The sequence below is a fragment of the Rhinoraja longicauda genome, chromosome 5 (assembly GCF_053455715.1).
Source record: "Rhinoraja longicauda isolate Sanriku21f chromosome 5, sRhiLon1.1, whole genome shotgun sequence".
Taxonomy (NCBI): Eukaryota; Metazoa; Chordata; class Chondrichthyes; order Rajiformes; family Arhynchobatidae; genus Rhinoraja; species Rhinoraja longicauda.
The window spans coordinates 70,207,019-70,234,853 of NC_135957.1; the positions used below are offsets into that span (position 1 = coordinate 70,207,019).

A 27,835-nucleotide genomic window follows, 5' to 3' on the forward strand; every position below is an offset into this window, starting at 1 on the left:
AGTTTAGCTAAAGACAGATGACTGAATAACAAGGATTCTTCTGTACCATCACATGAAAAGTCATTAATAATGATAACATTTAGAATCCTAGCGTGTTTTACTGATGCAGAAAAAATGTTCAATTAATCATGATCTGAACCATGGCTTTGGTTGCATGATAATGCACAGTAGGAAGCATTCTAGCCAATGTATTAGGTTGGGGGTTGTTAGACTTGTTCATTGATATTCAGTCGTTTGGCTATGTCATAATATTTGGCTGCAGCGAATGATAGAAGTTTTCACTTCATTATTTCTATGGATTTTGTTTTAGTGAGTATATTAAAATCAAAATGACAATCCGGGGCAAATAGGTGCTCCTCAACTTACGATGAGGTTACGTTCCGAGAAACCCATCGTAAATCGAAAATATCGGAAGTAGAAATGCATTTAATACACCGGATCACGTGGCCGGAAGCGAACTGTGGGTCGCTGCCGTTGCCCAGCGTTTGCACCATCGCAAAGTCGAAATATCGTAAGTCGTCGGGGAGCATTTGTACATTAATTGGGTTTCTGGCTGTCTTAATTTGCAATGGAAAAAATCTTGCAAACACCATTTATTCATTATTTGCCAATCGCGTGGTTTATGTACCGGCATATCAGAATTTACCTTCCTGAGACCTATACCGGTCAGATTTACAAATCCGAAGGGGGACTCAGAAGTACGAGTGCAAAATCAATCTGTTATGTACACACATACTTTCTTAGAAAGAAATCGATGAAAATATGTAGGGATTTATACTTTATTGGGTGAAAAACATTCATCAGGACCACCAGGTGGCGCAGAACGATGTTTTCCTCGCCGACGGTCTGTCTCGTTATCCCCGGTTTGGCGTTTTCAGTCTGTTGTTAAATGTATGTTTTAATGTGCCTTTAGTTTTGTTGTATGTGTGGGGGTGGGGGTACTTTGTTTTTCTCTTTCCCCGACGGAGATGCGATTTTTTCACCGTATCGCATCTCCGCCCGCACTGCGGCCTAACATGGAGGAGCCGGCGGCCTCTGCTGGAGACCGACCGACCGACCTCGGAGCTCCAGGCCGCGGGAGCCTCGACGCCAGAGCCTCGGTCGCCGGCCGCGGGGGCCCCGACGCCAGAGCCTCGGAGCTCCAGGCCGCGGGAGCCCTGACGCCTGAGCCTCGGAGCTCCAGGCCGCGGGAGCCCTGACGCCTGAGCCTCGGAGCTCCAGGCCGCGGGAGCCCTGACGCCTGAGCCTCGGAGCTCCAGGCCGCGGGAGCCCTGACGCCTGAGCCTCGGAGCTCCAGGCCGCGGGAGCCCCGACGCCAGAGCCTCGGTCGCCGGCTGCGGGCGGTTGGACTGCCCCGACCGTGGGAGAAAAGGAGGAAAGAAGAAACGACTGTATTGCCTTCCATCACAGCGGGGAATGTGGTGGAGCCGCTGTGGTGGATGTTTATGTTCATGTTCATATTTTTGTTGTTGTAATTGTGTGTTTTGTTGCTATTTTTGGTGTGATTATGGCAAAATCATTTTTTTTGTATGTTGCAAAACATACCTGGCTCATAAATATTACGGTTACGATCAGAATTAGTGCTCTGATCGTGCAGCAGGTTGAGCTGCTGTTTAACAGCTCTTGTGACTTGAGTTCAATCTAGTGCAGCCTGGCTGTGGAGATTGCATGCTCTCCCTGTGTGACTGGGCATTCTCTGGGTTCCTTATTTGGTTCCTTATACATATCAAAGACATGTAGGTTGGTAGGTTAATTGGCCATTGTAAATTGTCCCTAACATGTAGGTGAGAAGTCTTGAGTGGTTGACGGGAATGTGGGATAAAAAGGGGTTAGTTAATGATTAGTGCAAATGGGTGCTTGATGCTCAGTAGTCAGAAGGGGCTGTTTTCATATTGCGACTCTCCAACCCAAATCTTAACCAGTTTTTCTTTCAAATACTGATGGACAAAGTATTGAAATTTGCTTATATTTCAGTTTTTTTTTATAATTTAGAGTTTTTATTTCAATGCAATGTCTAGTTGTGAACAATTTCCTTCATCTGAACCTGTCCTTTAACTTACCCGATTTTAAAACAAAACTGACCTGACGGCCCTATATTAACTCTTTGAAGGAGCCTTACATCCCTTTTTCTGACATCTCTCAAAGCTCCTTTATGAAATTAATGATACTGACAGATTTAAAACAAAGCTGTAGTCCAGAAATTTAAGCCAATAAGCACTTGTGTAACATAAACCCTCGGGCTTTGTTTTTCAGATCCCATTAAATACCCCTGTTTGTGTGAACTAATTTTCAGCTCCTGGCTCACCTGAGTGAGCTTCATGTCTGCTTGAGATAGCTTTACTTGAATGAATATAGATTCAACACAAAATGAATGGATCATCCTAACATGTCTTCATTTACTCTTTGGGGGAGGGGGGTTAGTTGTTCATCACTCGTTAATAAGTGACCTAATCTAATTAATTGCACACAACCTTAACCAACATTGTATCAACATAACAACTACATCTAGGCATGTTCAAATAAATTTAACTGCAGTAACTTTAGTAGAACACTCAAGGCCCTTCTCTGAGTTTTGTGAGGATTAAGTGACTGCATTTTGTTGATCCATCTGTATAAATGCAGGACAAGTACAAGGACACAACTGGATATCAAGTCTCTCTCCGCCCCCATTATCTGAAGATATTGGGTCAGAGTTTTTTCCCTTCTGCTCGATGCTTATTGAATAGCTAAATAAAACATGGTAAATCTGTACCATAGTATTACACACAATAAATGCGAAAACATATTTCACACTGAGCAAGGAACCTATTTACAAATTGTGCATAGTCTAGTTTGAAGTATGTAGATTTTGTGGTGTGCATTTAAGTATCAAGTGTCTGCACAATACAGTATATTTCTGAGTGATAGTCTGATTGCTTTCATAAAGAAAGGCTCCTTATTAGACTCCAACTTTTGGCATTTGTGTTATCATCGGTTTTCTCCCCTCTTCAGAACTTGTGGATTCCCTCCATGGATGCAGCTCCATTCGTACCTGCTGCCCCCAGAACCATGGATCAACCAAGGACTCTTGGTAGGTCCGATTATTATTGTTGGACTTGAAACTGTGCTCATTCAATGTCTATGCATGTACACATCCATTAACATTTCTCGATAGAAAGTGAAAGCAGGAACATCATTCAATTTTTTAAAATGTGAAGTCAGGTCACTAATTCTGATGTTGTTGGCGAACATCTAGTATACCATAAGATTTAAAATACTTACTGGTTAGCTTAACCCAGCCTATCACAAGATATTGTTGAAAACTGGAGTAAAGTAAATCCCTGGGATGGCAGGACTTTCATATGAAGAAAGACTGGATAGACTAGGCTTGTACTCACTGGAATTTAGAAGACTGAGGGGGGATCTTATAGAAACATATGAAATTCTTAAGGGGTTGGAGAGGCTAGATGCGGGAAGATTGTTCCCGATGTTGGGGGAGTCCAGAACCAGGGGTCACAGCTTAAGGATAAGGGGGAAGTCTTTTAGGACCGAGATGAGAAAACATTTCTTCACACAGAGAATGGTGAGTCTGTGGAATTCTCTGCCACAGAAGGTAGTTGAGGCCAGTTCATTGGCTATATTTAAGAGGGAGTTAGATTTGGCCCTTTTTGCTAAAGGGATCAGGAGGTATGGAGAGAAGGCAGGTACAGGTTACTGAGCTGGATGATCAGCCATGATCATATTGAATGGCGGTGCAGGCTCGAAGGGCCGAATGGCCTACTCCTGCACCTATTTTCTATGTTTCTTGATTTACTTTAAAGCACTACAAGGGATCAAATTAGTCACAAGAAATCAAAATAATTTAACTTCCTCTCTCTTGTTTTTTCATTTCTTCTCTTTTGCAATGTTAAAGAAGCAATCAACTTGCTGTGCTCAAGTCCATTGGGATTAAGTACCCCCTGTCCATGTAGCTGTTCTTAATGTGTACAGTAAATGTTAGCATGCCATCCAACAATGATAACAGGACATCGGGAGTATCAATGGCAATAAAAGGCCTCCTTTACTTCAGTGAGACCAAATGTATTTTCCATGTCCGTTTAACTGAATACTTATGCTCTGTCCACCAAAGTCTGCTGGTTCCCAGTTGCTAACATTTTTACGTCCCCTTCCCTTTCCACTGCCTCTTGCCCATCCTAATCACCCTTAATGACCCTGTTCCCTTCCCCTCCTCCATATGCTCATCTCCCATCCCCAAGTCCCATAGTTCCCCTTTTATCACCACTATTTTCCTTCACTCCGTCCCAATCCGCTCATATTCCGCCCTCCAGCTTTGCATTTCACTTTTCTCTTCTTCACTTATCTGGCACCCTTTTATCAACTTTTCACCTCTAACATTTGTCACCTACTCCACCAATCTGCCAATCAACCATCACCCCCCCCCCCCTCCATTTCACCTATCATTTACCAGACTTTGCTGCACTCCCACCTCTCTTTTCCAGCTTTCTCCATCAATCTGAAGATGGGTCCCAACTACTAGACAAACTCAGCAGGTCAGACAGCATCTTTGAAGCAAGATGCAGCTGCCGGATCTGTTGAGTTCCTCCACTAGTTTGTTTTTGCTCCAGATTCCAGCATCTGCAGACTTTTGTATCTCCATAATGGTTCAGAAAATTGTTTCATTTACATTTATACTTCATTAAGTTAAACTTTCTTGCTGATATCAGGAGATTACAACAGTTTACTGTAAAGTATTTGGACACCATTTTAACTGGGTTCTATATCAGTATTTTTATAACTTCCTGTAAAATATTTATTGTTCGAGACTTCACTCGCCAATTGCCATAAAATAGGTTGCAAAAACATGTTTCAATTTAAGTTTGATAAATTCATTAGTTGAGCATTACAATCAATACAAACCCTAATTTAAGAAAAAACAAGACAAATGTAGTTATTTTTTAAGTACCAGCTTGTTTGGTTAATATCAACATGATATTTAGTGTCAGCTATCGGAGAATTTAACCAAATCCCATTTCCTCCAATGTCTGTTTGTACAGAGCCCTTCCAGTGTAAGAGGAACCCTGGCCAATTTCCCTCATGCCAATTTAACATCGAGGAGGAAAGAACTTTGTTTCCAGGTCAGTGACTCATTGCAACATTACTTTTTATCACAAAAAAACATTAATAACAAACAAAATAGTTTTAAACAATATTTATTCATACCTTGGGTTCTTTCAAGTAGCAATGCATTGCCTGAGTCACATCAGCAGCATGAACTGCATTGTGATATGGGTTCTGGCTGTGGTAATCCTCTTGAATCATAACTGATAGGGGAACAATAAATATATACTTGTTCGTCACAAAATTCCCATCAAAAGTCTGAAGCATTTGCATGACTCACAAGTTTTTTTTGGAACACATGACTGATACAGATTTTTAAATCATTGCAAGACATGAAGTGCTGGAGTAACCTAGCGCATCTCTGGTATGACATAGTTATATAACATGTATGAATATACAACATGTTATAACATAGATAGGTGACGTTTCGGATGGGACCCTTCTTCAAAGTGATTGTGGTGGGTGGGAGGGGGGGACAAATCCTGGCAAGTAATAGGTGGGTACAGGTGAGGGGGAGTTTTGATAGGCAGATGGGTTGGACAAAGACCAGAGATGAAAAGACGGACGGTGTGGGACAAGAGGATTGAAGAGTTGCAAATTGTGAAGCTAGAGAAAGAAATGTAGATGGTAGGGTGTGTGTGGGGGGGGGGGGGGGGGGGGGAAGAAGGGAGGTGGAGTTGGTTAATTACCCAAAATTAGAGAATACAATGTTCATACCATTGGGTTGTAAGCTACCCAAGCAGAATATGAGGTACTGTTCCTCCAGTTTGTGTGTGGCCTCACTCTGGCAATGGAGGAGGCCCAGGTGAGAAAGGTCAGAATGGGAATGGAAAGAGGAGTTATAATGGTTAGCATCTAGCATCTGTCTTGGTAGGCAGAGCGAAGGGGTTCGGTCTCACCGATGTGGGCAAGGCCACACCGGGAACAGGTTGGAGGAGGTGCGCGTGAACCTCTGACTTACCTGAAAGGACTACCGTGTTCTGGAAATAACCTGGGGAGGGGGTGGTTTGCATGTGAAGCATGAATGAACTAAGGAGTTGCGGAGAGAGCACTTTATGCGGAAGGCGGAAAGGGGTGCGATGAGAAGATGTGACTGGTGGTGGGATCACGTTGGAAATGTCGGAGATCGATGTTTTGGATGCTGAGGCTGGTGGGGTGAAAAGTGAAGACTGGCAGAAGTCTATGATTGTTCCATTTGTGGGGAGAGGAGAGCGACTGGCGGCGCGGGGGGGGGGGGGGGGGGGGGAGCCATGTTTACTAATAAAAAGAGAACGTCTCGGATGTCCTTGAATGGAAAGCCTCATCATGGGAACAAATGTGGCAGAGATGGAGAAATTGAAATGAGGCAGGTTGCAAGGAGGTTTAGACCAGGTAACAACCCCCTTCTTCCCCATGCTTCCACCTCTCACCCCTGTGCACCACATGGACTTGCACTTACTTCTCTCACCCCACCTCAACTTACATTCCTTCCTCTAACTTCACAATTCTTCAATCCTATTGTCTCACTTATTATATATTTTCATCCCTGTCCTTTATCCAACCATCTGCCTAAAAAAAAACACCCTCACCTGCATCCAACTATATCATGCCTGGCTTAGTCCTGCCCTCCGCTCTTCCAGCTTTCTTTCTCTACTACCCCCCCCCCCCCCCCAGTATGAAGAACGTTCCTGATCCAAATCGTCACCTACCCATGTTCTCCATAGATGCTGCCTGACCCACTGAGGTACTCCAGCACTTTGTCTCTCTTTTTGTAAACCAGCATCTACAGTTCCTTGATTCTATAAAAACATTGTATACTACTTTAAGTAAAATGTAAATCAGTTTACAATGAATGGATAACCTTCAGTCCCCACATGCACTGCTCAAGTTTCCACCGATACCAATTTGGACTAACTTAAAATACAGGAGAAAACGCCCCAACCTTGCATTCCAAAGGAGGAAATAGCCCACCGTATATGTTCATCTGTGGTAATGTGTCCGGGGATAACAATCAATAGTGAGGGACATGAACCAACTTCTGTATTTCATTATTTGTGTTTTTCTTTCAAGGAAAAAATACAATCATTTCTGAATTTTACAGCTGTAATGTTGGCAAAAGTCTCTTGCTCTGGGAAACTGTGTGTAATTTCTGGCATCTGGACAGGTTTTAATTGCAGAAATTCAATTATTACCTGCAGCGATACCCTGATCCTCAACAAGTTTGTACTTTTGCAGTCTTTGCAGTTGTAAACAATGCTGAAAGTCTTTTTTTAACTAAACAAGTTATTCTAACTAAGAACCATTGAAATACTTTGCTCTTTCAATGGTTCTTTATAGTTATTCTCATTAATCCACCATTACAATGAACCTTCATCTGGATATATAAAAAAGGATTTCATATGACTGTGTTGATCGAGAGGAGGATCTACTATCATGCGACACAATCGCACTACCCTTTTAAATCTCACTTCTATCTGTAAATCTAACATCATTTCCAGTTATTGTAATTATATTCTCTTTAATATTCTTGTTGCTCTGATGATCTTGCAACCCCCAGGACCAAACCTACCTGGCTCGAGCCGACCCGTCGAGCGAGGCCTACTTCAACCCACGAGGTCTGCGGCCTACACACAGCCCCCACAACCTCGACCTCATGGAGCTGCCGACCCAACTGGACGAGCGGGCAAAACTGAGTATGGAGCCAAACATGGAGGGACTATTGACCCGACCAGACAACCGGGACTGACTGAGCGTGGGTCCCGATATCAAGGAACCATCGACACGACCAGATCACTGGGCCCCATCGAGTGTGGGCCCTGGCGTCAAGGAGATACCAACCTGACCGAGTATGGGCCCCGACACCGAAAAGATGCTGACCTGTTCCGACCACTGACCTCGTTCGAGTACAACCACAAAAGTGTTGTAATCGCCTACCCGACTGGACACTTAGGCCAGACCCAATATGGACCCCGGCGCCAAGGGAACAGTGACCTGCTCCGACCACCGGGCCCAAACGAGTACAGCCCCCGAAGCAGAGGATCCGAAGACCTGACCAAACATCAGGGCCAGATTGAGTGCATGTTGTGGCATCAAGGAAATGCTGTCCTGACCAAACAACTGGGTGCCACATCCCAACATCTGAGCAGGCCACAAGGCCAACCTCCCGGATGGCCTGACGGCACTAGCCGACTCTCGGATCGCACTGGGTGCATCCGCCCACCTAATGGAGCGGCCAACTCTGTGCTCCAACCCCCGGGCCTGACCAAGAGCAGTCGTCCTGTTAGGAGGCGTGGACGGCGAGCTGGACTGCTGGTGAGACTGAAAGAGCATGGTTGCAAGTCCCCCCTCCCCAGCATATTGCAGGTAAACATCCAAGGTATTGAAAACCAGCTGGATGAATTTAAAGCTAGACTCGCCCACAAGAGTGCTCTAAGGGACTACTCCTTGCTCTGTCTAACAGAGACATGGCTCACCCCTGCTTCACTCAACTGCACAATACAACCTGAAGGCTTCTCGCTACATCGGATGGACCGCACAGCGTCCACTGGCAAGGTTAATGGTGGAGGGGTCTGCTTTCTAATCAATTCCACTTGGTGTTCGGATGTGGTTGTCCTCGAGACCTCCTGCTCCCCTGCCCTGGAATATCTTACGGTGAAGTGTCATCCCTACTACCTGCTGCAGGAATTCACTTCAGTAATCCTGATAGCAGTCCATATCCCTCCCCAGGCCGATGTTAAACTTGCACTTGAGGGACTACACACCGTTATCAATAGCCTTGAAACAAAATACCCCAAGGCTTTGTTAATAATAGCCGGGAATTTCAATCAGGCCAACCTCACAAGTGTGCTACCAAATTACAACCAACACATCTCCTGGCCAACTAGAGGCTCAGATTCCCTCGACCACTGCTATACGACAATCAAAAATGCTTACCGAGCTGTACCCCGGCCGAACTTTGGAAAATCTGACCACATGGCTGTGTTTCTACTCCCTGCTTACAAGCAAAAATAACCGTAGGAGGATCAGGTACTGAGCCCTGTCAACTGACCTCAGTCAGGCGAACGACAACAAACAGAAACAGCAGAAGCAGAAGCAGCTTCATAACTTCTGCTGCCTCAAACGCAAGAAGAAGGTACGGAAAGTTGTGCGGTGCTGATCTGAGAAAACAGATGAGATCCTTTGCGACTTCTTTGAATTGGTTGATGGGCCATAATCATGGACGCTCTCCCAAGGGAACGTGAAGTGCAGATGTAGTCAAGGGGGGAAGAGGCTGGTTTGTGCGATGGACTGTGCTACCTGCACAACTCTACAATTTTTGCGTCTTGGGCAGAGCTGTAGCCAAACCAAGCTATGATGCAATGCTGTTGGATGCTTTCTATGATGCATGTGCAGAAGTTGGCAAGAGTCATTGGAGACATGCATTGACGTCATTTTAGTTTAGTTTAGAAATACAGCGTGGAAACAGGCCCTTCAGCCCACTGATCCCCGCACATTAACGCTATCCTACACACACTAGGGACAATTTGCGCTTATACCAAGCCAATTAACATATAAACCTGTACGTCTTAGGAAACCGAAGATCTCGGAGAAAACTCACACAGATGACGCGGAGAACCTACAAACTCCAAACAGACAGCACCCGTTGTTGGGATTGAACCCAGGTCTCTGGCGCTGCAAGCGCTGTAAGGCATCAACTTTACTGCTGCTCCACCGTGCCGCAATTTCTTCAACAATTCTTGTCATCAGCTATTTCTCAATTCACAATATTTCTATTTTCATTCTTAATGTCCACGTCCAAATTATAAAACCACTTTCTGTAAAAAGTCTCCAAATGTTTAATAAAATGTGTTTAAAAAAAAAATTGGTAATCTTAGTTCTGTGTGAATTCTTCATTCTTACACTCAGAAGCTTTTTCCCAGGATGGAAAGATCTAATTCTACATGGCGTAGTTAAAAGGAGAGCGGGGCAATGTTTAAAGGAGACGAGCAGAGCTAGTTCTTTTTACACAGAGGATGATGAGTGTCTGGAATGTGCTGCCTAGGGTGGTGGTGGAAGCAGCTATGACAGTGGCATTTATAGACTTTTGGATAAGCATATAAATATGCTTGGGATGGAGGGATATATATTATCATATCATATCATCATCATATATATACAGCCGGAAACACGCCTTTTCGGCACTCCAAGTCCGTGCCGCCCAGTGATCCCCGTACATTAACACTATCCTACACCCACTAGGGACATTTTTTTACTTTTACCCAGCCAATTAACCTACATACCTGTACGTCTTTGGAGTGTGGGAGGAAACCGAAGATCTCGGAGAAAACCCACGCAGGTCACGGGGAGAACGTACAAACTCCTTACAGTACAGCACCCGTAGTCAGGATCGAACCTGAGTCTCCGGCGCTGCATGGACAGGTATATTCGTCCGAGATGACCCTGTTTTACTATTCACAGATGCCATATATCAGCCCTGATAAGATTGATCACGCCTCCCAAAACTCAAAAACATCTGTGAATAGTAAAACAGGGTTCACAAAATATTAGAGTAACTCAGCCGATCAAGCAGCATCTCTGAAGGACATGGATAGGTGATGTTTCAGGTTAGGACCCTTCTTCAATTGCCTAGGTCCTCTGGCGATGTTGCCCGACCTGCTGAATTACTCCCAGCACTTTGCTTTTTTTGTAAACCAGTGTCTATTGTACTTTGTGCCTATAACAAGGATCATAAGTTCATAATAGGAGCAGAATTAGGCCATTTGGCCCATCAAGTCTGCCATTCAATCATGGCTGATCTATCTTTCCCTCTTAACTTCATTCTCCTGCCTTCTCCCAATAAGCCCTGACACCCATACTAATCAAAAATCTATATCTCTGCCTTACAAATATCCATTGACTTGGCCTCCACAGCCTTCTGTGGCAGTGAATTACAGATTCACCACACTCTGCGAGATGTGCGGGGATCACCGGTCGATGTGGACTCGGTAGACCGAAGGGCCTGTTTCTGCTCTGTATCTCTAAACTAAACACTGACTAAAGAAATTCCTCCTCATCTCCTTCATAAAGGAACTTCCTTTAATTCTGAGTCTATGATCTCTGGTCCTAGACTCTCCCACTTGTGGAAACATCCTCTCCACCTCCACTCTATCCAGGCCTTTCACTATTCAGGAAGTCTCCCTTCATCCTTCTAAACTCCAGCGAGTAGAGACCCAGTGCCGTCAAACTCTCATCGTTTGTTAACTCACTCATTCCTGCGATACTCCTCTGGTCCACTCAAGAGCCAGCACATCCTTCCTCAGATCTGGGGCCCAAAATTGCACACAATACTCCAAATGGGGTCTGACCAGCTCCTTATAGAGCCTCGAGTTCAGTTATTTAGCCAATATTCACCTCCTTTTACCCTAGTTTTGTTGATTTTGAGCCAGTTATCAGGGCCAATATGGAAACAGCAAACACTTCCACAGATGAGAAAGGAGGTGCATGGGGTTTGTGCGGCTGTCACTTATTGCAAGAATTCTGTGTACTGAGAATGCATGTCCTAGAGATTCTCAATACCATCCCAAATTGTCCTCCTCTTTGACTTCTCATAATTTACAAGAGTCAGTGAAGATATTGCATTTCTTCTAGGTTTGAAAACATCCTTGAATCTTTTCCTGTATCTGCCAACTATTCACCTTTAATGATGTTGACTCCATCAGTCAGGAGGGATTGTATAACCGGCTCCTCAAATTTGGCTACCACTGTATTATATTTGGCCTGCTGTCAGAGAGCAAACATGATACTAACACAGAGTTAACCTCACTGATGACTTTCATCAAACGAGGTTGCATCATTACCACAACATTGCACGCAAGCTATCCTTGCGACGTCACTCTGGCCTTCAACAATAACTTGAGAGCCGTCTCTTGGCGATGCAGAGATCTATGACGAATCTCACTGCGGCCTCCACAATGTACTGGTGCAATCTTTGATCAATTAAAGAAAGTAGTATTTGAAGATCAAGATGTCAGAACTGATGCAAAGTTCATTACCTACTGGGTACCAATGATCACTGCCCTTCAGCAATATTCATTGTAGTACAAATGACATTCAGAAACAAGAATACTGTGGTTCCTTGCCTGTCTTACCTAAAAATCTGTGCAACTTTACCATATCCAACTGAAAGTGCTGAATGAGACCATGGAGATTAAACAGGTGACATAGCAGGGTGACGAGACTATTCCCTAAAACAAAGAAGAGCTGGTTAGATAATAATAACAGCATTTTAGCATCAATATTTAATAAAGCAATAAAGATATCACCATTAATGAGTTTATATTTGTGGAAATTTATATTATTCCTGGAAAGGAATATCAGGTGATATTTCAATTTTGTTAAGTGTGAAAGAGAAGAATCTAAAACTGCCTAGAAGAAAATTAAATTCTCTGTGAAGAACTTATTGCAATTTTAGAACTTTTTCTTCTGTCTTGTTCCATATACTTTATTAATTTTTTTAAAAACATTGGAGACTCAGTGGTGCTGGTTCCGTTTGAATAACACTTCTAAAGCAGATACCAACCCTTTTCTCAGTGCTGCAGTTGGAAAATCCAAATGCTTATGGTCAAGTCAAAATCAATTATTTTGTCAAGTTCCATTTTAGTTTGTCAAAGACCTCTAACAACCAAATAGATGGGTTGGGATAAAAGGCCTGTTTTTATGCTACATAATCTGTTTTGATCATGTTTAAATTATTGTGCTAGATGGATACTAAAAGACAACCAAATACAGAGTTTTAAACTGAACTACTGACGGCATCTCACCAAAGCATGAAACACTTACATTAAACAACATGAATGTAAATATTAGTTTAGTTTATTGTCACGTGTGCCGAGGTACAGTGATAAGCTTTTGTTGCGTGCTAACCAGTCAGCGGAAAGACAATACATGATTACCATGGAGCCATTTACAGTGTATACACGATAAGGAAATAATGTATTAGTGCAAGGTAAAGCCAGAAAAGTTCGATCATAGATAGTCCGAGGGTCACCAATGAGGTAGATAGTAGTTCAGGACTGGTCTCTAGTTGTGGTAGGATGATTCAGTTGCCTGATAACAGCTGGGAAGAAACTTCTCCCTGAATCTTGAGATGTGTGTTTTCACACTTCTATACCTTTTGCCCGATGGGAGAGGGGAGAAGGAGTGGCCAGGGTGTAACTCGTCCTTGATTATGCTGCTGGCCTTGCCGAGGTACTGTGAGGTGTAAATGGAGTCAATAGAAGGAAGATAGACACAAAAGGCTGGGGTAACTCAGCTGGACAGGCAACAACTCTGGAGAGTAGGAATGGGTGACTTTTCGGGTCGAGATCCTTCTTTGGGTCGAGTTGCTGTGGTGGGATTCACACTCACATCCCTGGATGCCAACCATTATTCCACTGTCACTTTTCAATAGTTATAATGGGATTTTAGCAAGCAATGAGGTTTCAGGATACAGATTCAGTTTCCTGGTACCGGAAATACAATAGGGATTTTCTCCATTAGAGTACAAGCTTGAGATGATATAATAAAAATGTTTACTCAGAGTTGCTTGTTGCGTCAAAAATATTCAATTTTAGAATAGATGGGGGAAATAGATATGGAGAGAAAGGATATGGTTCAGGGTAAGTAAGTGATTGGAACTAATGGACACGTGGAGTATAAACATACAATTTACAGATTTTTTTTTCATTCTATTTGAAGCTCGTTTGAAGCTAAAATCTGTGAACACAGGATCAGTAAACATGATTTCCATGCAGATGATCATATTTTAAAATTTTTTTTTTGTTAATCATTAGTTTGATGTTAGAATTATTCTTCCATGTCTGAGCACCAAATGGCGCTTCATAACGTTTTACAGATGTGGATATGGTGTAATGTTTTAATTTACCAGCTTTTAATTTTGGTTATGGGCATTTATATTAATAAAGACAATTTGAGGGGATTTTTTTTAACCCAAATCTAACGCTCGGTGAAACATTCGCTATTCAGGTTATAAATTCTTATAATTAACATGAACCCTAAAATTCTTGTTACAAATCAAAATGTATTTCACTTTGCTGTGCATAAGCAATATGCCTATGGTTGACAGCTCATTTAGATCGAAGATAGATACAAAATGCTGGAGTAACTCAGCGGACAGGCAGTACCTCTGGAGAGAAGGAATGGGTAACGTTTCGCATCTGTAGTTCCTTCCTACAAAAGCCAATTTAGATCCTTGCATCTCTCAAAGCTTGTCCATTTGTTATCTGGCAACTTCATATTATAAGGAGCAACATCTTACAGTTAAGAATGCTCCGTATAAAAGTAGATAGCGTGCATCAAACATGCTAATGCAACTAGTTGGGAGGGGAAGGGGGGCGGGGATACCATTTTGATAGTCAAAATTAATTTATCCTTCAGCTGCATCTATCAATATACATAAAATTTACTGAGTCAAGAGAAAGAGTGAAGAGTGTTTTATTGCCATATGTACCAAATAGAACAATGAAACAATACTGATAGCCTTACCATTAGTCAGACGATCAAACAAAAAGATGTCAAAGTTCCACATTCCAACTTTTGATAACATATGCTACACAGAAACAAAAAAAGTAAATTATCAATAAAATATGCAGATATATTTACTTACATATACCATTCTTAAAACAGTAATAATACTCCTATGGATCTCAGGACATTTTAAAGATACTTTGACACAGCCATTTCAGGGCATTTGACCAAAAGTTTATTTGAAGAAGTGGGTTTCACGGAGTATCTAAAAGGCAGACTGGAGTTCACAGGATACTTGTATATAGTTGCATTCCCCTAAGCCTCACTAAATGTCATAAATGCCTCCCACATAATGAATTACATATCACTTACTCCTATATCATTTTTCAGGAAAATGCAATTGTGAATACTTTTGACATACTCTGCTTTAAATGATAGCTGATATTTAACCTCCAGTGTGCAAGGATTAATGGGTTGATTAACGGGCAGCAATGTGACTCCTATGATCCTAATCATCATCATACCAACCAATTAGACAGTTAATTCATTATGTGGGGGGGGGCTTTATGAATTTTAGTGAGAATTTTAGAGGAATGCAGCTGTATACATGTATCCTGTGAACTCCAGTCCTGAGTGACCAAGAACATGCAAAGTAAGGCCATGACCTGTCCCCTTCAACAAAGTGGAGAGAATGCTACCACACACAAAAAAACAAACAAACTTGGTCCAAACGTAGAGCTTAATAAAATCAAAACACAATCATCACAGCTGGTTTAAAGTTAAGATTGAAGGTTCATTAAGAGGCTCTGGCTCAAAATTTGGATTTGTAAAATATGCAATGTTTATATTAGGTAATCTGTCTTTGTGGCTAAGTGGGTTGAACTATAAATACCCTTTAACAATTTGTTTATGATTTTCAGGATGTTTTACAGAATTCACAAATTGGAGCAAGTTCCCAAAGTATTTTCAGCGGAACTTTGTTTTTGACATGGTTAAAAGTCTTAGCAACTAAATGCCACTGTTCTCACGTTGAAAATAAGTCAACTGAGCTGAATAATTTGGGAACACAATACAGATTCACCAGAGTGGGTTGTCAAATGGCAGGTCTGCCATATCTTGAGAAAATTAGAATGTGTCATAGGATTTTGATATTTAATTGAAGCTTAAAAAAAAATCCTTACAGGACTTAGCAGGCTGGATGCGGCGGGGGGTGGGGCTGTAAGGCCTACGGATGGTTACAGGCTCAGAATAAGGAAATACACAAAATGCTGGAGTTACTCAGTGGGTCAGGTCCCCGACCCGAAAAGTCACCTATCCATTTTCTCCAGAGGTGCTGCCTAACCCACCGAGTTACCCCAGCATTTTGTGTCTTTCCATGGTAAACTAGTTTCTACACTCGGAATCCAGAGTAGACCATCTAGTACCAGGATGAGAGAAAGTTGTTTTTGTAGACGGCTGGTGGCTGTGAAAGCTCAACAACCTTCACCTGAGATGTGCAGGGCAGGTTTGTCATTTACACAGTGTGGTGGGGGCCTGGAACTCACTGCCAGGGTTGGAGGTGGAGGCAGATATTATAGTGGTGTTTAAGAAATTTTTGGATAGGCACATGGAAGTGCAGAGAATAGAGGGATGTGGATCATGCAGAGGCAGATGAGAACAGTTTAACGATGATGCTAGCTAGGTCTGTTCTTCTGCTGTATTGTTCTGTTCTATGAGGCAGGTACCCAGGATTGGGATCGTTGTCCTCAAGGCCGACCAAAATAGAAGGAGGTTGAAGACATGGTGGTCATCCCTGCAAACATCTCAGACAGGCAGATCAGTACTGCAAACTAATTGAAACAGTGTACTGTTTATGCACACGCAGTACTGTTTACGTCTCAGTGTTTCTTAAGCATGGATGATGCGCTGCAATGAAGATAGTGATCAGTTTTCAGAGTAGACCAAAATAGACCATCACATTGTGCATGAAAGCATTGTGCTGCATGATAGAATTTCTAGCCCACCAGAACTTTATTTTTTACCAACATTGTATTTTTCATTTAGTCAAGTCAAGTCAAGTTTATTTGTCACATATACACACACGATGTGCAGTGAAATGAAAGTGGCAATGCCTGCGGATTGTGCACAAAAAAGAATTACAGTTACAGCATATAAATAAAGTTAATAAGTTAATATATCATCATCATATCATATATATACAGCCGGAAACAGGCCTTTTCGGCCCTCCAAGTCCGTGCCGCCCAGTGATCCCCGCACATTAACACTATCCTACACCCACTAGGGACAATTTTTACATTTACCCAGCCAATTAACCTACATACCTGTACGTCTTTGGAGTGTGGGAGGAAACCGAAGATCTCGGAGAAAACCCACGCAGGTCACGGGGAGAACGTACAAACTCCTTACAGTGCAGCACCCGTAGTCAGGATCGAACCTGAGTCGACGGCGCTGCATTCGCTGTAAAGCAGCAACTCTACCGCTGCGCTACCGTGCCGCCCAGAGAAGACAAAATTTAGTCCCTGGAGTTATAAAAGTTAACAGTCCTGATGGCCTGTGGGAAGAAACTCCGTCTCATCCTCTCCTTTTTCACAGCGTGACAGCGGAGACGTTTGCCTGACTGTAGCATCTGGAACAGTCCGTTGCTGTGGTGGCAGGGGTCCCTCATGATCTTGCTTGCTCTGGATCTGCACCTCCTGATGTATAGGTCCTGCAGGGGGACGAGTGTAGTTCCCATGGTGTGTTCTGCCGAACGCACTACTCTCTGCAGGGCCATCCTGTCCTGGGCAGAGCTGTTCCCAAACCAGACTGTAATGTTGCCGGACAGGATGCTCTCTACAGCCCCAGAGTAGAAGCAATGAAGGATTCTCAGAGACACTGAATTTCCTCAGCTGTCTAAGGTGGTAAAGGCGCTGCTTTGCCTTACCCACCAGTGCGGCAATGTGTGTTGTCCATGTCAGATCCTCTGTGATGTGGACTCCCAAGTATTTAAAACTGCTCACCCTATCCACAGTAGACCCATTTATCTCCAGTGGCGTGTACGTCGTGCAAAAGCTCCATCATACCCAGAGGAGCACAAAAACTTGGAAAACTGAAACTATCTTTGCAATGAAAGTACTTCAATAGTCCCCTTGAAGCCATATTGCAAGATTTGACAACATTTAGAATTCTAAAATACCTTAATGTTTATATGTAAATATTTCTAATTACACTATAAAGTTGTCATATCCAGTGAATGTCTCCAAGCACTTTACTGGGAAGTAATTAATTTAAAGCAAAATTAATTTGAATTTATAAGCAATTACAGCAGTACAGATAGGTTAATAAACTGCTAAGAACAACAATAAAATGACTGATGGTGTTTCATGCCGCAAGTTGAAGCAATCCTGGACATTTTCACACATTACCAAGCGATCTCATCCAACTATCTAAACAGCCAGAAATGCAGTTCACAAAGTCATAGAGTGATACAGTGTGGAAACAGGCCCTTCGGCCCAACTTGCCTACACCGGCCAACAATGTCCCAGCTACACTAGTTCCACTTGCCTGCGCTTGGTCTATATCCCTCCAAACCTGTCCGATCCATGGTCTAACTTTCTTAAATGACGGGATAGTCCCAGCCTTAATTACCACCTCTGGCAGCTTGTTCCATACACCCACCACTCTTTGTGTGAAAAAGTTACACCTCAGATTCCTATTAAATCTTTTCCCTTTCACCTTGAACCTATGTCCTCTGGTCCTTGATTCCCCTACTCTGGGCAAGAGACTGTGCATCTACCCGATCTATTCCTCTGTTTTAATTTTCTGTCTAAAACTGTCAGCTAGATAATGTGGTCAATTCCTGGAGTAGATTTTAAACTTGCAATCTTCTGAAATGGGAGGGAATGCCACCATTGAGCATGTTTAAAATAGCGAAGTAAAGATCCTACAACTATATCAAAATCAACTTGTTAGCGTGTCTTGGAACTTTTTAACCTGCGTTTCCAGTTTCAATAAAGGCAGCTTAGAATCACATCAATTCAAGTTTCACATACCCTGGCTTGCCCAAGGTAGTCCTCATCCAATAAGTGTAGACATGTCTGTGGGACAATGCCACGTAGCAGTCGAGAGGCATGAAAATACCTCTGAAAGCTCAATAGTCTTTTCACTCTTTTCTTTGAGCCGATTTCACCTGAATGTGCAGTTGCTAAAAAACAAAGAGAAAGATTAATATGGAAATGCAAAAGAAGTTCAAATAACACTCAAATGAAATGCATCCCATGGTAAAAGGTTTGATATATTACATCTGAATTGCTCCTCCTTAGTTCTAACCAAGCAATTGACTATTCAGGCTGGCAAATAGCCATAAAATGTCTTTGAATCAAAAATAGCATTACACTAGCTAAGATATATAACGGATATAACTGTTTACATTAAGTACTTTTTCCATGGCACATCTTCCAATGAGTTGCAGAATATATTATTTCATAATTAGAAAACATTGCAGCATGTAATATACAGGAATAATATAACAAAGGGCAGGAAAAGCTACAAAGTGGCGTCAATAATTAATTAGCGACAGCCCTTGTTGAATGAATTTTGGGAGTAAATTTTGTCTCAAATGGTCATGAAAAGCCAATGATTAAGAAAAAGCCCATTTTACAATTAATTCTCTTTCACACTCTGATATTATACTAATTGTTTATAAATGCTCATACAGGAAAACACCAACTTATGCCAAGAAGGATCTAGCAAAGTATCAAAAACTCAATCGCCTTTAAAAAATATATATATACACCACAGATACCATTCATAGTTCATGAACTACACTCTCCCCTCAGATTGAGGTTGCTGATTCATACCTCACTGGGGAAATTCAAACAGAAAATCTAAGCTTAAATTCCAATCCACCACTGTTAAAGGAACAATGCTTCACATGAGCTTCGGCACGGTAGCGCAGTGGTAGAGTTGCTGCTTTACAGCGAATGCAGCGCCGGAGACACAGGTTCGATCCTGACTACGGGTGCTGCACTGTAAGGAGTTTGTACGTTCTCCCCGTGACCTGCGTGGGTTTTCTCCGAGATCTTCGGTTTCCTCCCACACTCCAAAGACGTACAGGTATGTAGGTTAATTGGCTGGGTAAATGTAAAAATTGTCCCTAGTGGGTGTAGGATAGTGTTAATGTACGGGGATCACTGGGCGGCACGGACTTGGAGGGCCGAAAAGGCCTGTTTCCGGCTGTATATATATGATATATATGATATGATATGAGATATTAAATTGCCCTGCAATCTGCTCTCTCAGCAGTCACAAAATTCTCCAAGGTACTATTTAAAAATAAAGGTTAATAATCCTTCATATTTGGCCCCTATTTATCCATCAATGGGACGGGGAAGAACAATGGACAATGGCGGGCCCAGCATCACATGTTGCAACAAAGTATTCATTCATTCATTCATTCATTCATTCAATCAATCAATCTCACAATGAAGGGCATTCTATCTCTAATATTGGTGCTGCCTTGATATGGCTAAATTCACTGCCATATTTCAAAAGTCGTAGAACATGTTGGCCACATGGCTCTTTGAGGCAGCACTACCATTCAATAGGATCATGCCTGATTTACCATTTGGCTACACCTCCTGTCTGATCCTGATACCTATTTATTTGTCCAGTGTCCAAAATTTATCTCAGGCTGAATGATAATTCATGAATCAGCATCCACGACTGAATATTCTAAATATTCACAAGCCTTGGAGAAATAAAATCCTTATCTTAATCTTCAGTGGTCAGCCCATTATTTAGAAACGTTTCCCCATAGTTTGAGACTCCATCAGTCATGAAATCATTAACAGCATTAACACTGCCAAGCCCCTCAGAATCCGATGATAGCACTCATTGCTATCATCCGATGATAGCACTCATCTGATGATAGCACACCATTTTACTCAATTATTCCTTTTGGTACAATCCTCTCATCTAGAGAACCTTAGCTTCACTACCTCTCAAGCAAGTATATTCTTTCTTAAATACAAAGACAAAGTGTCATTATATATAAAGGGTGGCACGGTGGCGCAGCAGTAGAGCTGCTGCTTTGCAGCGCTTGCAGCACCGGAGACCCGGGTTCGATCCTGACTACGGGCGCTGTCTGTATGGAGTTTGTACTTTCTTCCCGTGACCTGTGTGGGTTTTCTCCGAGATCTTCGGTTTCCTCCCACACTCCAAAGACGTACTGGTTTGTAGGTTAATTGGCTTGCTATAAATGTAAATTGTTCCTAGTTTGTGTAGGATAGTGTTAATGTGCGGGGATCGCTGGTTGGCGTGGACGCGGCAGGCCAAAGGATCCGTTTCCGCGCTGTATCTCTAAACTAAACTAAAAAATTCCAGTTATGGTCTCACGAACATTCTGCCTAGGAGAACATGGAGATTTCTCTGAAGCCTAACCATCTCACTGCATTTAAATAATACTGTCTATCTGTACTCACCAAAGTCAATAATGTCCTACTCCCCAGCCATCAACTTGTCCTCACCTAACGTGTTTATATCTCTTTGCAATCTCTGCCCTCACAACTCGCTTTCCATCCCATCTATGTATTCTCTGCAATGTATCTAAGATACATTGCACTCTCTCCACGTCTGTCAATAATATACACTGCTCATAACTGAGGGTCCAGCAATGATCCCAGAGGCACCTCACTAGAAATGGCTTACCAGCTGTCTCCTTCATGATAACAGTACTTGTCTTTCATTAGATATGGGATTGCTTGGGGTTGTGAAGTTACTACATAGATATTCAGAGGTTTTCTGGGAAATTATGATCTATAATGTTCATTATTTATCATTATTTATCACAAGTGCAAAATCAGATAAACGGATAGAATGGGTCTTAAATCTGTTGTATGTTTGATCTGAATGGACAATTAGCATAATCTACATTGTCTATATATAGTGTTCATATATCTTGCCCTCTTTTTCTTTCTAAAAACAAAGATTGCCTTTCTTTTTTTCTTGTCAGGTATGCAAGGTTACACAATTTGGTCACTGTACTAAACTGTCGAATTACTCGCAGTTGTTAATCAAACCTTTGATACCACTTTCAGTATGAACATTTTTTACATTGGAAAATGGTGACTGTATGGAATATACTGCCTGAGGAAGATTCAGGACAATGCATGGAAAGGCGCATGGAAAGGAAAGGTTTAGAGGGATATGGGCCAAATGCAGGTAAAATGAATTAGTATAGATTAGCATCTTGGTGGCATGGATGAGTTGGACCCAAGGGCCTGCTTCTGTGCTATATAACTCCATGAATCTCTCTATGAATCTAAATGAAAATGGGAATTAAATAAATAATCAAAAATAGCAACAATATTGAAAGAATGAAACTGTTAATTGGAGGCCAAATCTCATTTGTACGTCTGAAGGTAGTCAGGGTTTCTTTGAAAAATACCCTTCACAATACTATAGACAATAGACAATAGGTGCAGGAGTAGGCCATTCGGCCCTTCGAGCCAGCACCGCCATTCAATGTGATCATGGCTGATCATTCTCAATCAGTACCCCGTTCCTGCTTTCTCCCCATACTCCCTGACTCCGCTATCCTTAAGAGCTCTATCTAGCTCTCTCTTGAATGTATTCATAGAATTGGCCTCCACTGCCCTCTGAGGCAGAGAATTCCACAGATTCACAACTCTCTGACTAAAAAAGTTTTTCCTCATCTCTGTTCTAAATGGCCTACCCCTTATTCTTAAACTGTGGCCCCTGGTTCTGGACTCCCCTAACATTGGGAACATGTTTCCTGCCTCTAACATGTCCAACCCCTTAATAATCTTAGACTTTCCCATGTATTTGAACAGACTAACTTGAAATTAAGTGCCATTTTATTTTTTACATCCAAATAATCTTCCCTGATTACTTCTTACTAATATGAAAAGTCATGTTCATATTTTGAGATAAAAAGCAAAAATGTTTTCCACTTGATATGTATATCTAAACTCTAAATAAAAACTTCTCATATTTCAGCTGTACAATGAAAAGAATTCTTACAAGATGGAATTTTGATAGCAAATATTTTATATGGAAATGAAAGGGGGATTGAATATAATATCAAAACATGCAAAATGGTAGTCATTGCAAATAATTACTAAACATCTATTCCTTGTCAAATACCATTAAAAATTCAATTAAAACTTATTTTTTTAAATTCGGTTAACTAAATTAGTCATAGCAAATCTGAAGTGGAGCGATCTTTAAAGGATTTCAGCAATTAATTAAGTCAACGTGTGTGCTCCATTCTCTTTGAAGGTTTCCAATTTGATGCTTACACTACATAAAGCAGGAAGCAGGTGCTAAAATGTTGTGTATATATGATTGCTACAAAGTCCGTATAGGAAATGGACTTTAATCATTTTGATTACTTTAATTTTTGCACCGGTGCCAATAGCAGTGATTATTTCACGTGAAAATCTTTCAAGATATTTGGAAAGATGCAGAATTACACTTCAAAGCATACAAGTCAGGAATTGCATATGGCTGCAAGTTAATTAGATACAGGAACCATTACACCCAACTGACATTAAGCCCATTGACCTATGGCCTACGTGAGCATAAGCAGTAAAGAAACTCAACAACATCACACTGAAATGCAGAAACAAGGAACTGCAGGTGCTGGTGTACAAAAAAAGGCAAAACGCTAGAGTAACTCAGCAGGCCAGGCAGCATCTCGGGAGTAACCTGGATAGGTGTCATTTTGGTGCGGGGCCCTTATTCTGACTAATGGCAGTAGGTGGTGGGAAAGAAAGCTGGAAGAGAGGAGGGGCAGGACATAGCCTGGCATGTAATAGGTGGATACAGGTGAAGGAGGCCTTTTGATAGGCAGACGTTGGACAAAGGCCAGAGAAAAAAGACAAGGTGTGAGACATAAGGATTGAAAAGTTGCGGATTACACAGTTTGAGGAAGAAAAATAGGTGACGGTAGAGGGAGAATAGGTGCATATCCAGGTGGGGCACAGGGAAGGGGGGGGGGAAGAAAGTGCAGGGGATGGTAATTACCTAAAATTGGTGAATGCAATGTTCATACCTGTGATTTTTAAAAAAATATTTTTAATTTATTCAACTATCCTATCATTAAAATCAATATAAATAGCCATTAATATTAGCCATCAATATAAAAATTGATATTGTCAATTTATATAGATGGATTTGCATTATCAAAGACCATTGAAGTCATCCTTGGATCCCCATTGAATTTTAACCTAATATTCCCACAGTTAAATATTAAGTGGTTTTCTTTTATTTTCTTCTCCCTTTTTATACCAAAAGCATTGACTGTATTCTCTGTGAGGGTATTTTCACAAGGTTATAAACTATGGAATGGCCAAGCCACGTTTTAGTAAAAATATCCAGTATGATGAGCAGCAGCCAACCCTTTTGCAAATGTACTGTCCTTAAAGAGACAATCTATAGATTCAGGATCAGTTCCTGTGGATTGGAGGGTAGCTAATGTTATCCCACTTTTCAAGAAAGGAACGAGAGAGAAAACGGGGAATTATAGACCAGTTAGCCAGACATCGGTGGTGGGGAAGATGCTGGAGTCAATTAAAGAAGTTATAACGACGCATTTGGATAGCAGTAAAAGGATTGGTCCAAGTCAGCATAGATTTATGAAGGGGAAATCCTGCTTGACTAATCTTCTGGAATTTTTTGAAGTTGTGACAAGTTAAATGGACGAATGAGAGCCAGTGGATGTAGTGTATCTGGACTTTCAGAAAGTCTTTGATAAGGTCCCCACACAGGAGATTAGTGGGCAAAATTAGAGCACATGGTATTGGGGGTAGGGTATTGACATGGATAAAGAATTGGTTGGCAGACATGAAACAAAGGGTAAGAAAAAACGGGTCCCTGTCAGAATGGCAGGCAGTGGCGAGTGGAGTGCCGCAAGGCTCGGTGCTGGGGCCGCAACTATTTACAATATATATTAATGATTTAGATGATGGAATTAAAATTTGCAGATGACATGAAGCTGGGTGGCCGAGTGAACGGCAAAGAGGATGCTAAGAGGTTGCAGGGTGACTTGGACAGGTTGAGTGAGTGGGCAGATGCATGGCAGATGTAGTATAATGTAGATAAATGTGAGGTTATCCACTTTGGCGGCAAGACAAGGAGGCAGATTATTATCTCAATGGTGTTATATTAGGGAAAGGTGAAGTGCAACGAGACCTGGGTGTCCTTGTACACCAGTCATTGAAAGTAAACATGCAGATACAGCAGGCAGTGAAGAAAGCTAATGGCATGTTGGCCTTCATTCCGAGAGGATTTGAGTATAGGAGTAAAGAGGTCCTTCTGCAGTTGCACAGGGCCCTGGTGAGACCACATCTGGAGTATTGTGTGCAGTTTTGGTCTCCTATTTTGAGGAAGGACATCCTTGCTATTGAGGCAGTGCAGCGTAGGTTCACGAGGTTAATCCCCGGGATGGCGGGACTGTCATACGAGGAAAGATTGGAAAGATTGGGCTATATTCACTGGATTTTAGAAGGATGAAGGGGGATCTTATAGAAACATGTAAAATTCTAAAAGGACTGGACAAGCTAGATGCAGGAAAATTGTTCCCAATGTTGGGGGAGTCCAGAATCAGGGGCCACAGTCTAAGAATAAAGGGGAGGCCATTTAAAACTGAGATGAGAAAAACTTTTTCACCCAGAGAGTTGTGAATTTGTGGAATTCTCTGCCACAAAAGGCAGTGAAGGTCAATACACTGGATGAATTTAAAAGAGAGTTAGATAGAGCTCTTGGGGCTAGAGGAATCAAGGGGTATGGGGGAAGGCAGGCACGGGTTTCTGATTGTGGATGATCAGCCATGATCACAATGAATGGTGGTGCTGGCTCAAAGGGCCGAATGGCCTCCTCCTGCTCCTATTTTCTATGTTTCTATGTAATCCCCTGCTGTTGAGATAATAGCTAAAGATGTGAGTAATCTTAAAGCTGTGAGTTGACCTGCAGCCCTGAGGTTCTTCTTCTGCCCATTCATAATTTCTACTTTATTAATGGGACTGATTTGTAGAATCATAGTATCCTTACCGCATTGAAGCAGTCTATTTGGTCTTTTGAACTCATGCCAACCTTCATAAGTCAGTCTCAATTGCTGGCTTTTTCACTGGAGTCTAGCAATTTGTTTTCCTCCGCGTACTTATCAAATTCCATTTTGAAAGCCACAACTGAACCACTATCCTTTCAGCCAATGAATTCCAGAGCATAACCACTGATTGCTTGAGAAAGCTTTTCCTTACATCACCTCTGTTTTTTTGCCAATCACCTTGATAATGTCTACTCTAATTCTCGACCCCTGCCCAAAAGCATCTATCAAATTGTATCTATTTATTTTATCTATCAAACCAGCTCTCGATCTTCCAACAACTTCTCAATTTCCCCTAATTTCTTGTTTAAAATATGTATTGTCAAAACAATGCATGTGGCCAACGTGTGAAATATTTTTCTGATGGAGGAAAACTGAAAATGAATTTTCAAATAGTAAACTTCATTAACTTTAATGCAAACTCAAAATCATATCTACTAGCAAGAATTCGTCAAAGCAGCATCCATTGCTATGAATAAAAGTCCCTGATTTTGGTTGAGTTTTGTTTGTACTTACAATTGAGAAGCCGAAAGTCAATGACTGGATATGATCCTCGGCGCTCAGAGAGAAGCCCTACTTGCCCTCTCACTCGTGCATTTCCTGGGAGAAAAGAGATTCACTTAGAGGAATAAAACAACAGGTACATGAAAACACCACCATCCCCAAATCCCCTATAACACATGACCCTGACTCCAAAATAGTCACCCTTCAGTGTTTCTTGTATCTGAATCCTGGAACAGTCAGGCAAAGAGTAAATTCAGCACAAGGGTGGAATGGTCACGGTAGAAACTCACCTCTACCTCCCTTTCAAGTTGAGTTTGGCAATAAATACTGGCTTTTCCAGCAGTGCCAAATGCTGACTGTACCCAGCATTTTCCAACTTCTGTGCTGTGTAATGTCCTGCCCATGAGGGGCCCAGTACAATAATGAGAAGAATGAAAAATAAAGACACAGATACGATGACTTCCTTAATACTCTAGTTTAATGCAGCAAAAAGATTCCACAGCTCTTTGTCGGAGCCTCAGCAAAGAAAAATAAATCTAATACCATGTAAGGAGCTACCAAGGCAAAAATTATTCTAAAAAGCTAGTTTTAAAGAAAACCTTTGGAGGAGGAAAATGAAATAAGGGAGCAGTATGGCTAGGGTGGAAATACCAGTGGTTATGAACAGAGAACAGAAGACAGAGCTGTGAAGGGCGGGACTATCAGTTTCAGAGATAGCACAAGGCTAAAAATCATGAAGAGCGCAGACCATAGGGATAGACAAGTGGGCCACCCAGGAACACTCAGAAAATAGACAAAGATGGCAAAGGCCCAGGTGAAGGTTTCAGCACATGAGCTGAAACAGTATGGTCAGGTGATGTTGTACAGTGAAAACAGGTGGTCTTAACTGTGGCTCAGACATTATGTCAGGGAGGGTTGAGTCAGCGGAGAGAAAAAAAAAGTGTGAAAAGGACTAAGGGAATGGTTTTGTTCTTCAGAATAAATTTCTGCATGTCCAATTTCAGGTTGAAGAGGCAGTAATCTGAAACATCGACTTGTTTCTCATTCCTCTGGTGGTATCAGACATGTTGTGTGTTAAGGGCATTTTCCTTTCTTCGTGCTGGGTAACGTTTAACATTCACTTTAGAGGTCTTCAGTAATAATCTGGAATATTCACTTAAACCAAGGGCAAATCTATAGGCATTAACCATTGCCACAGCAACCTCAGACCTCTGCACATCCAACTCAAGGCATAATTTCAAAATATGCTTTCAGTGATACTCTGCTCTTTTGTCTTTGCAGATTGAACCAACACTGAATCAGAGAAGATGCAAATATTAACTTGTTTAAAATAATTACGTATTCCTGGTGTAAACATTTTCTTTGATGTGGAATTGGAAGTGTAGAATTGTAATTATTATTAAACATTCCCTTTAGCCCTGACAAACTTATTTTCCATGTGTGTAAAGCTATTTCCTCTGAAAAATATGTACATAGTCTATATAGAAATAATAAAAACTATATTCATTGTTTAAATGATCCTTTTTCACCAGAGGGACAGTTCAGGAAGTTGGCTCCAAGAAGGTACTCTTGTCAATTATAACAATGTAAATGAATAAAAAAATAATAAAAAATAATAAAAAAATAATATACACCCTTCATCCC

The 27,835-nt window shown here is 41.7% G+C and overlaps 2 protein-coding genes across 6 annotated transcripts in view; one reads left to right on the forward strand and one right to left on the reverse strand.

Annotated features, from left to right (window-relative positions):
- LOC144593737 (3',5'-cyclic-AMP phosphodiesterase 7B-like) overlaps positions 1-27,835 on the reverse strand; it is a 115,376-nt gene that overhangs the window by 12,601 nt on the left and 74,940 nt on the right. For all 3 annotated transcript variants that reach the window (XM_078399743.1, XM_078399744.1, XM_078399745.1), the window contains 5 exons: positions 26,204-26,287; positions 18,612-18,763; positions 14,599-14,662; positions 12,204-12,299; positions 5,200-5,300 (listed from right to left, as the gene is read on the reverse strand). In XM_078399743.1, coding sequence (XP_078255869.1) covers positions 5,200-5,300; positions 12,204-12,299; positions 14,599-14,662; positions 18,612-18,763; positions 26,204-26,287 — 497 coding nt within the window. The remainder of the gene's footprint in view (positions 1-5,199; positions 5,301-12,203; positions 12,300-14,598; positions 14,663-18,611; positions 18,764-26,203; positions 26,288-27,835) is intronic.
- Positions 809-27,820, forward strand: LOC144593736 (uncharacterized). 3 transcript variants are annotated; one of them, XR_013547290.1, is made up of 4 exons: positions 809-891; positions 2,992-3,070; positions 5,034-5,114; positions 27,473-27,820. XR_013547290.1 is itself a non-coding variant. In XM_078399740.1 (4 exons), exons 1-4 carry the CDS (start codon positions 827-829, stop codon positions 9,085-9,087), a joined length of 1,632 nt encoding a protein of 543 aa, XP_078255866.1. In that variant the 5' UTR covers positions 815-826; the 3' UTR covers positions 9,088-9,902. The 3 variants fall into 3 exon arrangements, 2 of the variants coding, with proteins under 2 accessions (XP_078255866.1, XP_078255867.1); XM_078399740.1 differs by lacking the exon at positions 27,473-27,820 and adding an exon at positions 7,634-9,902 and having other exon boundaries at positions 815-844; XM_078399741.1 differs by lacking the exons at positions 809-891; positions 27,473-27,820 and adding exons at positions 945-1,435; positions 7,634-9,902.